The sequence below is a fragment of the Carlito syrichta genome, unplaced genomic scaffold, assembly GCF_000164805.1.
Source record: "Carlito syrichta isolate Samal-C Ts95f unplaced genomic scaffold, Tarsius_syrichta-2.0.1 Scaffold143566, whole genome shotgun sequence".
NCBI lineage: Eukaryota > Metazoa > Chordata > Mammalia > Primates > Tarsiidae > Carlito > Carlito syrichta.
Genome location: NW_007087662.1, coordinates 32893 through 49578, shown reverse-complemented (window position 1 = coordinate 49578; position 16686 = coordinate 32893). Strand labels below are relative to the sequence as shown.

General features: G+C 34.5%; 1 protein-coding gene across 1 annotated transcript in view; it reads left to right on the top strand.

Moving 5' to 3' along the window:
- KIAA2026 (KIAA2026 ortholog) overlaps window positions 1-16686 on the top strand; it is a 73323-nt gene that overhangs the window by 39983 nt on the left and 16654 nt on the right. The window contains exon 4 of the mRNA XM_021708695.1: window positions 6489-6578. Within this exon, the coding sequence (XP_021564370.1) occupies window positions 6489-6578 (90 nt within the window). The remainder of the gene's footprint in view (window positions 1-6488; window positions 6579-16686) is intronic.

Here is a 16686-nt window from a genome sequence, read left to right as displayed (position 1 = left end):
TAGCTGGGACCACAGGCATAAGCCACCACATCTGGCTGATTTTTAAATTTTTTTGGTGAGATGAGGACTCGCTATGCTGTTTGGGCTGGTCTCAAACTTTTGGGCTCAAGCAGTCCTTCCACCTCAACCTCCCAAAGTGCTGGGATTACAAGAATGAGCTGCTGTGCCCAGCCACTGAGAACAGGGGTTCTTATGCCTAGTTGACAATATGAATATCATGGTATTACTTATAAAGAAAATCGGCCACTCTGTTCCAGGGGAATAGATCGTTTACTTCAAATAAGCACATCAATAAAATTGGGGATAATATTAGTCACTAGTAAACTTTATTGTAAATGCAAAATGTAACAGTTTTGTCTCTCAAAATAATTTTACGGAGGTTGCTACTTTATCTTAAAGTTCTCCACCTGTAGGAAGAACTGCATTTATTATGAAATAAAAAGTGAATTTATTTCTGTCCCTAAAGCCTTAGCAATGTGACTTTTAGCAACTCAGATTCTGCAAATTATTTTCTCCCAGTAGTTTTAAATACCACTTTTCTATTATTAAATATAAAAATGCTTTATAGAAATATTTCACTAGAAGATTTTTCATATTACTTATTCTGAAATATCTTATTGCTGAAAATAATAAAACCTTTAAAGGACAGATACTAAGTCACTTGTAAAACTTGATCTATTTGCCAAAGGGCTGGTCTTCTTTAAATTGACAGAAAACCTGCTTACATAGAGAGAAACATATTAAGGGATTAAATTATGAAGGTTTTTTTGGTGGGGGGAGGGCTAAGTAATTTTTTTTAATCCTGCCTTGACCTCAGTCACTTTTCAGTTTGACCGTGTTTTTGTTGTTGACTTTTTAAAGCTAGAAATGGAACTCGCCTCTCTATTTGCTTCAGGAAGAATCTATGTTATAAACCTACCTAATATCTATTCTTCAATTTAGGAAAATAATCGTGTGCCCCCCCCCACTCCCCTGCCATTTAGAGTCTGCATTGTTGGCATTCTAATAGTGGATTTGATTTAATTTTGTGTGTGTGAACAGTCAGCCCTCTGTGTCTGTGGGTTCTGCATCTGTGGATTCAACCAACCTCAAATTGAAAATGTTTCCAAAAAATTACATCTTTACTGAACATTTGCACACTTTTTGCCTTGGTATTATTCCATAAACAATATGGTATAACAACTATTTACATCACATTTATGTTGCATTATATATTGTATGTAATCTAGATATGATTTAAAATACACAGGAGGATTTGTGTAGATTATATGCAAATACTGCACCACTTTATATCAGGGATTTGCGCATCCCCAGATTTTGATATCTGCAGGGAGTACAGGAGCATCCTGGAAACAGTCGCCCGCAGATACGGAGGGACAACTGTGTATTGTAAAGATACTAACCATGTGTGCTACTTTTTCCTAAGAGTTATATCAATGATTCTCAAACTCTAGATAGTATTAAAAAACTGATGCCTTTATTAAAAATGAAGATTCTTGGGTTTCATCCTCCAAATGCTTTAGTTCAGTGGGTCTAGGTGGGCATTAGTAATCTGCATCATGGTTAAACATATGAAATCTGCATCCAGGCTACTTGAGTTTGAATGCCAGCTCTACCACTTACTGACTCTGTAATTGTGGGGGTAAGTTACTTAACCACTCTGTCATTCCAATTTCTCATCTGTACAGTGGGGTAATACTAGTACATACCTTGCAGGGTTGTTGTGAGGATTAAATGATAGAGCTTGCTGGTATAGCTATTTTTATTATTTGTGTTTTCAAATAAATATGCCAGATGCTTCTGATGAAAAATACTGCAGTGTGACTAGAATATAAATTTAAAATTGGCTTAAGAGCATGTCTTATTAACTCTTAGTACTTTTTCCAGCTACTTAAGACCTTGAAATCTCGGATTTGGTCTTATGAAAGTGGCATATGATTAAGCCTGTAAGAATTTGAAAAGTGAAAAAAAAAAAGTAATATTATTTGCATCATTATATTTGACCAGAGTAAAAACCTATGCTTATCCCTACTTAAGTGTTATGATGGATTATACATTTCACATGTAGGGAGAATTGTTGAGTTTGTTTGTTTTTTTTTTTAGTTAGTAATAATTACAAAAAATTAAAAAGTATTCTTGAGTGTTTAGAATATTGGTGATTTAAACTTTTATATCAGATTTAACAATTACTTATGACTTTGTTGTGTAAATTTTTTATCAGTTTTATAAGAAAGAGTGTTAGACTAATGAAGTTACTTTTTCAAAAAGTTTTTTCGTGTGTTTAATATTTAAGAGAGAAATCTAATTTTATATAAATTTTCTTTTGTACATGATTGACAGAAAGTCATAGGAAGTATTTTTAAAACTGTGTGTGTTGAGTCTCAGTACATTTTAAAAATAAACAGCCTTAATTACCATGACTCTGCTTTTCATTGGTAACCAAAAAAACTTTTATGCAATATGTACTTACTCCTGTTCCATATGTGTGATTTATTCTAAAGGCTCCTTTGCAGAGGAAATCCAGAATTTAGCTGCTAGGACTTTAATTACATTGTTTTCAAACATAAACTCACTTATCCTTATATATCTCTAAAAAACTGTATCTCTTCATCTGACCAGTGGACAACTAAGGAATAAGAAATAAAGTACTACTCTTAATATAACAAATTGAGACCAAAATTAAAAATTAGAATTTTTTAAACTGCTTTACTGTGTTAGCACCTTTTGAATTATTTTGAATTGCTACCTCTTAAAATGAATATTTTCTCTTTTATTTCTTTCTGTTTCACTTTTAGCAGCAGGAACTTTTATTTCTCCCTTAAAATGTAATATTTTAAAATACAGTACATTGGAGAAACGTCTGTTTTTAATCATATGGTGGTAAAAGTATTTTGTCAACTTGTTTATCAAACTTATTTAGCTTTATAAGTGATATCCTTATTTGCAAATTATGAAGTAGTTCTTATTGCTGATATGGTGATCATAAGAAATAAGAAGGAATTTTTCTGTCTGCATAGTTTTAGCAGATGCTATTATAATTTTGGTTTAAATACAATATAAATTTTGAATGTACACCATGATTTTAGTGTCTTGCTTATAATTTTATAATAAATTATAGGATCTTTTAATTAGAATAGGAGTGAACGGGATTCCTTTTGTTTGGACCTATTCATTTTTACTTTTCTGAATTGTTTTCCCCTTTGCTTTTTAATATAATCTGCCATATTGTTTGTATTTTTCTATACTACCGTATGTCCTTTTTTGGAACAAGTAAATATCTTTCAGGCCTATTAAGTTTCTCCCAAAGGACGTGATTTCTAGTTTGAAGTAGCTATAAAGGAAGGAGTGATTTATTATCTAATTTTCCTGAGATGTAGTCATGGAGTTTTTGAAATCTCTTTTAAAGGGCCTTCCCTTTCCCCATAACATAAATACATTGATGCTTCTTGAGTTGAAAAGAGGGCCTTTTATATTATCATTTAGCAGAAATGAAAGCTTAGATATAAATTAAATCTTAAAACTGTAGTACATGTTCAATTGTTAGATGTTCTTATTTGTTTTGTTTGGAAAGACCCCATAAAGAATATGGTATAACATAGTAGGAGAAGGAGTTCTGGGTTCTGTTATTTCCTTTGCCAGTGTGTCATCTTAGGTCACTTCACCTCTGTTAGTTTTAAATAGCTTGTATGTATGTGAATTGGAGATAGACTTTCTTAGCCTAGACTAAGGTTTGGACCAATGACAAGGTTCCGGTCCCTTTCAGCTCTAAGATCTGTGATTTTGTGGCTTTGCCACAGGTTGTGACAAGTGAAAGTTTCACTCAAGGGGATTTTAACAGCCTTGAAAGGTTCTTCCTGGGGGATAGAGCTCTTCTTGTAGCCTCTGAATTGTGACTGAAACTATCCTCTCCTGAGCACTGGCTGTGTCCCAACTGTAATCTGAGCTGCTTCAGGAGTTTTTGCTTCCACACCGCCCCCCCACCCCAGTCCCTGTGCCTCAGATATGTTTTTCAAATTCAAGATAATGAGAAGGAGGTTTTAATAAGTTGTTTTGCTTTCTTCAAAAAAAGTATCTGTTCTCCTTAAGGTGAACTTTATTTGTTGGATTTATTCTGTTTTTAAAACTATCTTTCAAAATTGAATTGTGTTGCATTTAAAGCTACATATATATGCCTTGATTTATAAGAGAGAGTAAAACTGTATTTTGGCTTCCATCAAATTAATTATGTTCCTACACAAGAATTTTCCAGTAGTTTACCTTGACTCTCTGTATTGGTTCTATACTTTAGGTATACATTAGATACATTTACAGAGAGAATGTGTTACATATATATAGTATATAAAGAGTGTATAAATTGTTATATGGATATTAAGTCATTTTAACATAACTTCAAAGTAAATATTGCTAGAAATATTTGACCCTTCAATTCAACAAAATTTATATTTGTGTCATGTATTTTAAGAAACAGTTGTCTACATTGAATTCAGTATGCCATGTCCTATTTGAAATTAATCTTTTTGGATTTTCATAGTTATTAACTCCATAGAGCCAGAATGTTTTAGTAGCCAGTTGATCTGTAATTCATAGTCAAAAATGCTTACTCAAAAATGCTCTCTGCAAACAATACCTTGGAACTTGCTAGAAATGGAGAATTCAAAGTCTAACCTCAGGCTTACTGAATCAAAAATTATAAGTTAATAAGATCCCCATATATTTCTTATGCACATTAAAGTTTGAGAAGTACTCATTTAATACAACTTACTAGGTGAGCCACTTAAAAGCATGATTTTATATAACTCTTAGGCTGTACAGATCATTCATGGTTCACCTCAAGACTGTGTAATCTTTCCTTTAAGTGAAACATAAATATTTGTTGATGTCATGGCTAATTGACAATTTAAAAATCTTTAAATTTTTTAGGGCATGTTTAGATGAAAAGGGGGTATATGTCTTCAATGTTCCTGTAAGTTTCTAGAAATTGCATATAAAATGTACCCTTATTTCTTGTATAATGAGACAGTGAAGATGCAAGTAAAGATTTTCTTGGGCTTTGCCATACATGCAAATGAGAAACCTGCGCTGTTATATGAACTAGTACACCAAGTTCAGTGAAAAAGGGGTCTAGCCATCCATCTGCAGGCTCTGGGGCAAATTTGACACAGCCGTCATATTAGCAGCTTATATTACAGGAAATTTACTTCTCACTGAATACTAGTTATAACTTATAGTATCTGATAATTTTTTTGTAGTCTCTTAGGTTGAACCATGTTGCCATTTTTTAGATCAAAAACATCTTGGTGATTTCATATGGTTCAACCTAGTAAAGGAAATTTAAAGTGTCACTCAGTAGCCACTAGGAATTATCTTGTAAATCACTTTTGCTTTTGTTGTTTTTGTTTTTTTTCTAATAAAAGAAGGAATGCCTTTCAGGAAAATAAAGTCCTTACATAGAAATTAATGAATGTTCCCATTCCAGCAGATGAAGCTAAAAAAAAATAGAAAGAAATAAAGAAATTAATGAATGTAACAAACATGGAGCTGATAAAAGCTAATTTATAAGTACAATATGTTTTTTTTAAATATGATTACATAGCATAAACATTGCAATGAGACTTTCATTAATGTGAAACTTTTCCTCTCTATGTGGTTACACTTTTGTTTCAGAAATCTGTTTCTTTTTCATAATATATTTTTTTAAATAGCTTAAAAGTTATGTTAGGAAAAAAGTGTGTTTAACTTGGAGAAGTTCAGTATAACTTTACAATGACTAAAATGTAGTTACTATTTTTGCTGTTGTTGCTGACACTTCGATGTTTAAAACTTTAGTAATTAAACCAAGCTAGTTCAGTTATTAATAACTAAAAATCAAATGAGCCACACAGTTGTGAAAGGAAACGGACGCTACCTGTAGAGATGGTATTAAAGATGACTAAGTTTGTATTAAGAATGTGTATGTAACTTTGTCATTTAATATGTTGCATATAGCTGCAGTTCTTCTTCATTAACACTCTCAACAGCAATAACTAAGATTTGTTAAATTGTGTAGTTAGAAAACCAGAGCAGAGGTGTAATGACAGTTCTCTGGGTGCCTCTGTTCACCCATGAGGAAACTGCCTGATGAAGCGTTTCTCAATGGTGATTCAGTAACCTCTGAAATCGAGGGCAAGTTTCCAGATCTTTGTCATTCTGGGCTGAAAGTTAATAATATAAAGAAAGTAGTACCTGGATTACAAAGCAGACTGAGAGGTAGGGATGTGGGATGGAACCACCAATGTTGCAATTTCAGCTTTTTTTATACTAAGCCTGAAGTTCATACATCATAACAAGTAAATATATTTTAAAATATAAACTGCAGAGATTTCCTTGCTTTTTACTATTACAAAGAATAATGATTGTGAATTCAGTGTGTGTTAAAACAACTTCTGTTACCACATTTTGGGTGTTTTATATTATGTGTTATCAAGCTGTGTTTTTGTGTTTTATTTTAGCTTATTTGCACTAATCTTGATGAACTCAGGGAATTAATCACAAAAATCGAGAATGAACTCAAAGATCTGGAAAACAGTAGAAAAAAATCGGTAGGTGTTGATCCAAAAGTTCTATCTATTATTGTCAGCATTAAAATTTATTCCTGCTTTTTGCTAAAGCCTCTTTAAAATCTTGTTCTCCTGGATTACATGAAAATTTGCAATGAAAGATAGAAACATTGTTTCTTTTATTTCTCCTGTGTGGTCTAGTTTTCATTTAGCAGACAAAACTGGTGCCAGGGGCAATTAAATTAATTTTGTGTACCTGGTTTATATCAGGCATAGTTTTAGATATTTCCCAACATAGCGGCTGGTTATTTTCTGACGAGTAGTTTTTTGGGTAATGTTTACCTTGCAGATATTCTTAATTAATAATTTTATGCTTTTAGTGGAAGTTTATTGCTTAGTAACATAAAATTTTAATTTAGTGTAGCATAAAAATAGATGTAAATTGTTTAATCCTGCCCCAGATAATTTTGATATATGCTTAACTTTTTTTTTTGGGGGGGGTGGTTTAGAGTCTCCCTTTGTCTCCAGGCTGTAGTGCAGTGGCACACTCACAGCCACCCCAGCGTCAACCTGCTGGACTCAGATGATTCTTTTGCCTCAGCCTTCCAAGTAGCTGGAACTACAGGCGCGCACTACCACGTCTGGCTAATTTTTTATTTATTGTGGAGATGAGGTCTCACCAAGTTGTCCAGGCTGTTCCCGAACCTCTGGGCTCAGGCAGTACTCTCGCCTCAACCTCCCAAAGTGCTTGGATTACAGGCTAGAGCCACTGCACCTGGCAACAATATGAATTTTTAAAGGACATTTATCAGTTGAAAGTTTTTTTAACTTTCTCTGTATTCGAATTCATAATTCGTTTTTACCTTTTTTTTTTTATCGTTCTTTTGTTTTTGGTTTTTTTTTTGAGTTGGAGTCTCACTCTGTCGCCCAGACTGGAGTGCAGTGGCTGCTCCCGGCCACCGCAGCCTCGACCTGCTGGACTCCGGCGATTCTTCCGCCTCAGCCTTCCAAGTAGCCGGAATTACAGGCATGCGCTACCACGCCCGGCTGATTTTTTGATTTATCGTAGAGATGAGGCCTGGCTGCCCAGGCGGGTCTCGAACCCGCGGGCTCAGGCAATCCACTCACCTCAGCCTCCCAAAGGCGCGGGATTACAGGCTGAGCCACCGAGCCCGGCTTTTTTTATTGTTCTTTAGAGATGAGAATATAAGAACATTATATCTATTCATCCAATATAAGATCGAACATTTTTGCTATTTGTTAAAATCAATAGCAGCTATGTAACTGCCATTTATAGTTGGATTATACATAGATTTGAAATACAGTTACATACCAATAAATAGATGGGGGAGGGGCTTTAAACACTGCAGAAAATCAATCATTTTTTTTAAAAAAGAACCTTTGTTTTGTGCCTTAAGAATGTTATGAATCCACTTTTAGGTCTTTGCTCAGAACCTGCTAATATAAATATGCATAAAATACAGTTAGTGTTTCACCAAGTTTTATATCAGCAGGTTTGCAGTAGTCATTCTGTATAGTTAGGAAAGGTGTGTTGGGAGCACTCTGAAGGGAGGCGATTGCAGTCCCATAAAAAGTATAAGTTAACAAGGTTATTGATCACTAGAGTTAAATAGCCTTGAGCACTTCAGAACTCTCTTGTGTGATAAATACCCCTGAGAGTGTGCTATAATCCAAGAGATACAATAATGCTTATAATGATAGTTATCAATTAGCAAGAAAACATTGTGTTCAATATATGATCTGAGAATGTGGCAAACTGTAAATTTTAGAAATATTTCCGTTAAAAATAGTTTTTGAACTCTTGTTAGACCCTTATGTTTTCATATATATATATATATATATATATATATATATATATATATATATACACACACATATATATGTATATATATATGGGCAATCTCTTGATGTGAAAGACCAAATGTTTCAATAAAATTTACCGCTGTGATACAGTCCTCAAACATTTATAGTAGAATATTTTCTCCGCAAAGTTTAAAAAAATTATCTGATGTTTTATGCTTAAAAAGACTGATTCTGCTTTTTAATGCAAAGTAGTATCTTTTTTAAAGTAAGAGTGCTATTTATAGTTTTTAACAGAAGATGTTTGTTTTTATTGAAGTGTCCATATTTTATTCTAAACAGAATTCTGTTAAATAAATTTGCAGATTTTCTATGCAGCAGCTAAGCATAACTTACTTTAATTTGTTCTCATGCATTATTTTGTTTTTGTGCACAGTTTTAATCATAATTTATTTAAGGACTTGTGGCATGTATTTTAGAAGAAAAAACCTTTTGCGAGCATTCTAGAGTTTTTCTGTAAAGTCATCCGCCCCGTTTTATTTGGTGGTGTGAGATATAAACATATTACCTTCCTTCCTTCATATGAAAAAGTAAAAAAAAATAAACCATGAACACTTGACATTGTATTTTTTAAGAGCGTGTTTGTCAGAAAAGTTTAGATTATGTATAGGGTTTGGTTAGATTTGTGTCTCTGAACTTTTGACTTGCCCAAGTCTCCTGACATTTGCATATTAGTTTAAAAATATGTTTTCCACCCTTCAAGGAATAGAAATTCTGGGAACTGTACTTAGTAGAGATCTAATCCTATTGAGAATACCAGCGTATGAGCTATTTCCCCTTAATTTAAACTGTCTAAAAGATTGTTTACATGAACAAATTATCTCAACCAAAGAAATGGCCATACAACATAAAGCAAATAGACAGTGCAAGTTTACATTTCAGTATTATTCCTTATTTTTTATAAACGCTAATATTGAATGTGATTGACATTAAAGGAATTAACATCTTTATTGGATGTTTATGTTAATATTTGATACAAGTATTTGGCATCATTTGGTAATAAAGTGTCCCACTTAATTGAAGTTTCTTTTTTTTCTTTTTTTTGAGTCAGAGTCTCACTCTGTGACCCAGGCTGGAGTGCAATGACCACCACAGCCTCAACCTGCTGGGCTCAGGTGATCCTTCCGCCTCAGCCTTCCAAGTAGCTGGAACCACAGGCATATGCTACCATACCTGGCTAATCTTTTGATTTATCATAGAGACAAGTTCTCACCCTACTGCCCAGGCTGGTCTGGAACCCCTGGGCTCACGCAGTCTTCTTGCCTCTGCCTCCCAAGGTGCTGGGATGACAGGTGTGAGCCATCACGCCCAGCTTAATTAAATTTTCTAGATAACTAAGACTGAAACCTTCAGTACTAAAACCCTTGTTTTAATCATGTAATGGAAAGCCTCCTTACACTATATGAACACAGTTTAACCTGTTTTGATGACTCAAGGGATGACCCATTATGAATATCAGTCATTGTATTGTTGCTCTAAAGATGTCTTGTTATTAGTAGCTCTAATTAAACATTCACCAAAACGCTTTTTATGCATATATTTTGAAGGATTTTGTTTGTACTTTTGCTTTTGTTCTGTCTCTTTATTGCCAGGCTGTCTGTCACCTGTCATTTCTTGTGTGTGTCCATATGCTTGTGGATTAAAAAGCAAGTAACTGTACTTATTAGGATCGAGTTCACAGTGAGGACTGGAGGGACATTCTTAATAACAACGTTAGAAACTTGGTGATAGTGGTGACTGTTTTGACTGATTCCTTATGTTATCGGCTCCCTTCACTATTGTCAGACAAACGAAGAATTAAAATTGGTCTTCATGAAAGAGTATCACTTTTGAAACTAAAACAGTATTTAGAGTCAAAATAATTCTGTACTCATTATCAATGTTCGTATCTACAACAATGGCTCCAATAACCAAGAAGATATATTCCATATAGCATTTGGTTGTCATCAATGTCATTACTAAAGATAGAAATTACACGTGGGAGAGAATTTAACATGGATTCTTGTAAACACCTCGTTGCTTCAGGTGGCTTCCTTGCAGGTCCTTTCCAGATACCTTTTTCCCACCAAAGAAACAAGGAAGAATGATCTCGTTTTCACCTAAGTCAATATTCCATTTTTAAAGTTTTCTTTTTAAATTAATAGGCCTTATTTTTTTAGAGAAGTTTTATGTTTACATTTTTAAAAAGGTTTTTATAGCCTTTTAGAGGTTTTGCCATTGAGCTACTTATTGTATTAGAAGACTTACAGCCTTTTAAAGTTTAGATTGTATATTCATTCTTGAAAGACAGTTAATTTCACTTATGGTTAATAATGTGAAGAAAGAAAAGTGCTTTAATTTTCTCAAGCTTACTCACTCACTCACTCAGTACACTTGATTCCATCACTTCATTTAGAGGCTTGGTCAAAAATGTCTCAACCACCTTGAGGGCCTGTGGTGCTAAACTTAATTATCTGCCTGAGATTTGTTTAAAGTGAGACCACTGGTTGAGATAAATATATAGTTTGACAGATTCCTTTAATTTTGCCTATCTCATCATTATTTTAGATTCTATGGTTTCTTAGTGACCTAAAGGAGAAATCACAACATTTCTTTATTTTTAAGATTTTGGTTAAGAAATGAAATTTGCATCTTACTTAATTATTTTAAAAATATATTTTTCTAGTCTAGGAAATGTAATTGTTTTCCAGAAAGATATAGCCGAAATATTGATAAATTCACCTGATCTTATTGTATTTTAAATTTGTTAGATATTACTGCTTTCTAAATAATAAAAATGTAAAGATTTTGTCAAGCTTTTATTTCTAAATTTTTCATATAGGTACCCTTTTTCCCCATATCTGCTTAATTTCCTTATGCTTTATGTCATAACTTAGATTGTCAAAGAAGTTTCAAGCTTCTTCAGTAAAGACCTGTGTAGAGATTAAGAATAAGGAAAAGTGAAATTTTTGCAGCAAAAAAGATGTTATTTATAACAAAAGCAACCTTGTCTGGATTGTGTAATGATAAATGAAAGTCTTATCAATATGGATAAATTAAAAATTTAAATATAAGACCATATCTTTTCTAATATATGTGTATATATTAACAGATATGCATCTCAACATTGGCGAAACTTAATTCAGACTCCGATTATTTCTAAATTTTGTAATTATCATGTAAGAAAAGCTAAAACTTCTTGTGTCCCTTGATCCTGTGTTAATATTTGGAACTTAAATTTTATTCTCCCATTTCTTCCTTCTACCTCCAAAAGTAATTGACACAGCGATGTACTTAGCAAACTACTTCTGATAGTGGAAATCTGGAAACAGCCCATATGTCAAGCAATAGAGAGATAACTAATATTAACACAATGGTATGTCATATAGCTAGTAAAATGAAATACTGGTATATAATTTTTACTATACAGAGATATTGTGAAATGTTAAATTTTAAAAACATACAAAATAATATAGGCCTAATGATTACAATATATAATAAGTCATGTTTAAAATATTGTGAAGAAATTTTACGTAATGGGCAAAATTAGACCTTATTATGTTCTTAAAATAATTTAATTTCATAGTACAATAATAATGCTTCTCTTACCTAACCAAAGGGCGTACCTCAGCTAAACCAAACATTAAAGAAGTCAGAAGCGTAGATCAGAAATGATAACACCCAATTTTTTCCGTCACAGAGTTTTGTATAAGCCAGTGGTTATCATTCCAGGATGATTTTGTTCCTCCTCCCCCAGGAGACTTCTGACAACATCTGAGGACATTTTCGGTTGTCCCACAGTTGAAGAGGCGGTACTGGCGTTTAGTGGATAGAGGCCAGTGATGCTCAGCAGTTACATACTACATTGTAACTGATCCTACAGTGCACGATGCTCGTGACATACCCCCAAACAGAGCGTTATCTGGCCCCAGATGTTTGTTGTTCTGAGGTTGTAAAACCCTGATATAAGCCTGAGTTTGCTAAGGGCCCTATTCTTCCATTCTGTCCTGCTGCTGCCAACTTCCCATGGGAAGAATATTGGTTGATGTTTTGAAAGTGAGGTCGAAATCGCTGAGGTCGTAATTAATACCAGATCCCATCATTGAGAGTCTTGTATTACATCATACATTTCTAATTCAGGCTTGTATTTGATGGAACTTGTGGGTGTTGGTGTTCACCTTTACCCTTCCTGATTCCATCAGATGGTTAAGAGATTCTTGACCTTCATTTCAGATCTGTCTCAGCTGTCTTGTTTATCAGGATTTACAACCTCTTCTAAATATGTTTTACCATTTACCTTTTCCCTCCCATAATATTGAAAATAAAAGGAGGTTGCAGACGACATCATTGTTATGTATTTTCTTTATTCATTTCTAGAAATATGTCGTGATATGTTCTTAAAAAATGAAGATATTGTCAGGAATGGTATGTAAGTAAATGGAAAAATATTGTCAAATCATGTTATAAAACCATTTATTACATGTATTTGTATGAACCCAAAACACAATGTATGTATTAAAAGCCTGATGTAAGGCAAATAAATTATTGTGCTTTCATCTTATTAACAATTAAAACAAGAAATTATAATGAAGGATGATGGGATAATCTCCTATTTTCTCCATTCTATATCTCATTTTCTCATAGCGAGGCATCAAATGAATAGTATTTTTTTCAATATTTTATAGCCAGCTGTCAAGAATACAAAATCTATTTTACTACAGTGTAAGGAACTTTAAGTCCATTGAGATTCTTCAATAATTAACTTTATTTAATGACTTTGAGTGTAGAAATTGTTGCAATAATCTCTAAATGACTCTTAAAATTAGTTTTACTTAAGGTTTTTGACAAGTACATCATTGTGTATGATGTGTTTTCCTATTCTCGGTGTTCTGGTAAACTACCTAATGGGTAACAAAACTGAAAACACTCTCAGCTGTGAGGGAAAATCAGTTTTTTAAAATAGTCATATTTAAGGTTTTTAAAATTAAGATGAACTTTTAGAAACACTGCACAATGGATAAAACTAGTTTTCTTGTTTTAGTTGCAGATTTTAGTCTTATTCATTAGGTTAACCATTTCCTGAATCTTTTCAATGTGCTGTATATAGTGTCAGGAACTTGGTAAGAATCCAAAGATTAAAATCAAGCTTCTGTGTTGAAGGAGTTTGCTTACAGAGCTTAAGATTTTGTGCTTAATCCTAAGGATTAAAATTTTTAATTTTAATCAAGGTTGGTTGGGCTGGGACCTTTAATTTAGTTTAATGCTTTCTTTTCAAGCTGTGCTTATTCAGAAGGTAGCAGATACCCTAGACAGCTGCTCATTTCCCTTAATTACATGTCTATATGTTGTTTGGGAGTAGGGTAAAAGGGCAACTAACATGGGTTTTATGAAGAATCAAATGTTAACTGACGTGTTCGAAGTAATCGTGAGAGAGGAGGCTAGATGGCAGGAAATGCGAACCAAAATGCTGGTGTCTGGCAAGGCAAATAAAGCTTCAGCTGGTTGTAGACCGAATTATCTGAGAAGGTAGTATCTTCCTTCATGTCCTACTGTGCTCCATCAGGAACCACACTGTAACTCTTGTTAACAGTGCTCACTGTTTCTGCTTCTGCAGTTTGGCATAGTTTGAGTCCCGTCAAGGAGACTTTCATGACAACAGTATTTGGAAACCTCTTTTCATCCAAAAAAGTTTCAGTTAAAAGGAAAAGAGGGGTGACCCCTTCGGGTCCCCTCCCACTGTGGGAGCTTTTCTGTCCTCTCCATAAATCCTGCTTTAAAAAAAAAAAAAAAAAGGAAAAGGGATTGTGTAGTGTTTTTACATCAGGCAGAGATTTTGTGCTATATGTTGCCAGCATGTGGTGAGCTTCAAGAAGAGCGGGAAACTAGGTGGCAGATCCTTTTATAATCAGAGCTTCATAGTGCAACTTCTGTAATTTAAATTAAGCCCTTTTAAATTATTGCAGCCGGGCTCAGTGGCTCAGCCTATAATCCCACGCCTTGGGAGGCTGAGGTGAGTGGATTGCCTGAGCCTGCAGGTTCAAGACCCACCTTGGCAACTTGGCGAGACTTCATCTCTACAATAAGTCAAAAATTAGCCGGGTGTGGTAGTGCGTGCCTGTAGTTCTAGCTACTTGGAAGGCTGAGGCGGAAGGATCACCAGAGCCCAGCAGGTCAAGGCTGCAGTGGCCAGGAACGGCCACTGCACTCCAGTCTGGGTGACAGAGAGACTCCAATTCAAAAAATAAATAAATAAATAACTTATCGCAGACATTTATTCAAATGCAGGTTGCATTGTAAATGTCAAGTGCTTTTCAGAGTCTCCACAGATTTGTGTATCTTCTGCTTAACAACTATTTTATTACCTGCCACTGTTATGGAAAATTGAATTTAAACCTGTAGGGACTTAAGGCCAAAAAATTAGCTTCACATCATTTTGGTTTGTTATATTATGAAAGATATCAAAATCTTTGGAAAGAACTTAGTTCAGTGGCTTTTGTGGATTGAAAAATAATATTAAAAAACTTTCCTACCATTTACCAGACAGTGTAGAAAAAGAGAGAAAAGGATCCATTATATATTGAAGGAAAATTAACCCAGAATTCAGCAGAGAGCAAAAGGGAGCCAAAATAAAGGGTACAGAGTCCACACATGGATGCACCCACACTTTAAAATAGAAAAGGCCTTGTGGGGAACCAATTTCTTTAATGTAAGATGTAATTCTAACAAGTAGTAGCAGCAGCTTTTAATTAGGACAGCCATTTGAGACAGATTTGTTGACACCATGAAGCACTGATAAATCATTTTTTAAAAGACAGTTGAGGCCGGATGTATTGACTCACACCTGTAATCCCAGCATTTTGGGAGGTGGAGGCGAAAGGATTGCCTGAGCCCACAGGCAACTTGGCAAGACTTCGTCTGCACAATAAATCAAAAAATTAGCCGGGCGTGGTGATGAGCATCTATGGTTCCAGCTACTTGGAAGGCTGAGGCAGAAGGATTTTCAGAGCCCAGCAGGTCAAGGATGTGATGGTTGTGAGCATGCTACTGTACTGTACTTGAGTCCAGAAGGTCAAGACTGTGATCGGGCCACTGCACTCCAGCCTGGGGGACAGAGTGAGACCCTGACTCAAAAACAAAACAAAACAAAACCTGGAGTACGTGCATGTAGTTCCAGCTACTCGGAAGGCTGAGGCGGAAGGATCGCCAGAGCCCAGCAGGTCGAGGCTGCGGTGGCCAGGAGCGGCCACTGCACTCCAGTCTGGGCGACAGAGTGAGACTCCAACTCAAAAAAAAAAAAAAAGAACTGTGAAAAATGTCAAATAATTTATTAAAATACATAACTACACTTAATTTTTTTTGTGTTATGTTTTCATACATATGAGTTTAGATTATTTGTAAGCTACCTTTGGATGTAGCTAGTGATTTTAAATGAGACGTCTTTTAGTGCCTGGGTAGCTCAGTCAACAGAGCATGAGACTCTTAAATGAGAAATTTTTGTGTAGGGCTCTTCTTGGCTTTTCTAAATGGTATTTGCATTTTATTTGAAGAGCATAATATTGGGTAGGCACAGTGACTCACGCCTATAATCCTGGCACTTTGGAAGTCCAAGGCAAGAGGATTGTTTGAGCCAGGGAGTTCAAGACCAGCCTTGGCAACATAGTGAAACCTCGTCTCTACAGAGAATCAAAAAATTAACTGAATGTGGTGGTGCACGACTATAGTCTCAACTATTCAGAAGGCTGAGGCCAGAGGATTGCTTGAGTCCAGAAGGTCAAGACTGTGATCGGGCCACTGCACTCCAGCCTGGGGGACAGAGTGAGACCCTGACTCAAAAACAAAACCGAAAAAAACCAAGCATATAATAAAAAAATAAAAAATATATGATATGTAATCCCTTATCTACCTTAGGATTAATGTCTGTGACACGAACCAAGCCTATAACAAAAAATACTTTATTTTTGTAATTTACATTTCTGTGACCTAACAATTTTGTAAATAAAAGTACATAGGAAAGGACCACTCCTACTTTTATTCCATGCATTATGTTTTTGTACTGTCTTTTTCATAAAAATGTTTTTTATCATCTCAACAATAATGCCTTCTCAATTTAATAAAAGCACTCTATATATTTTTACATGATTTTAACTTTTTCTTCATATGACTGCTGATACCTGTTTTGTTTAGATATAACATTACAAGAAAATCTCTATATAAATAACTGGATGGTTTATGTAAACAACTAACTTTTCCCTAAGTTTAGCATATAGAGCACCCGAATTTACTAAAATGC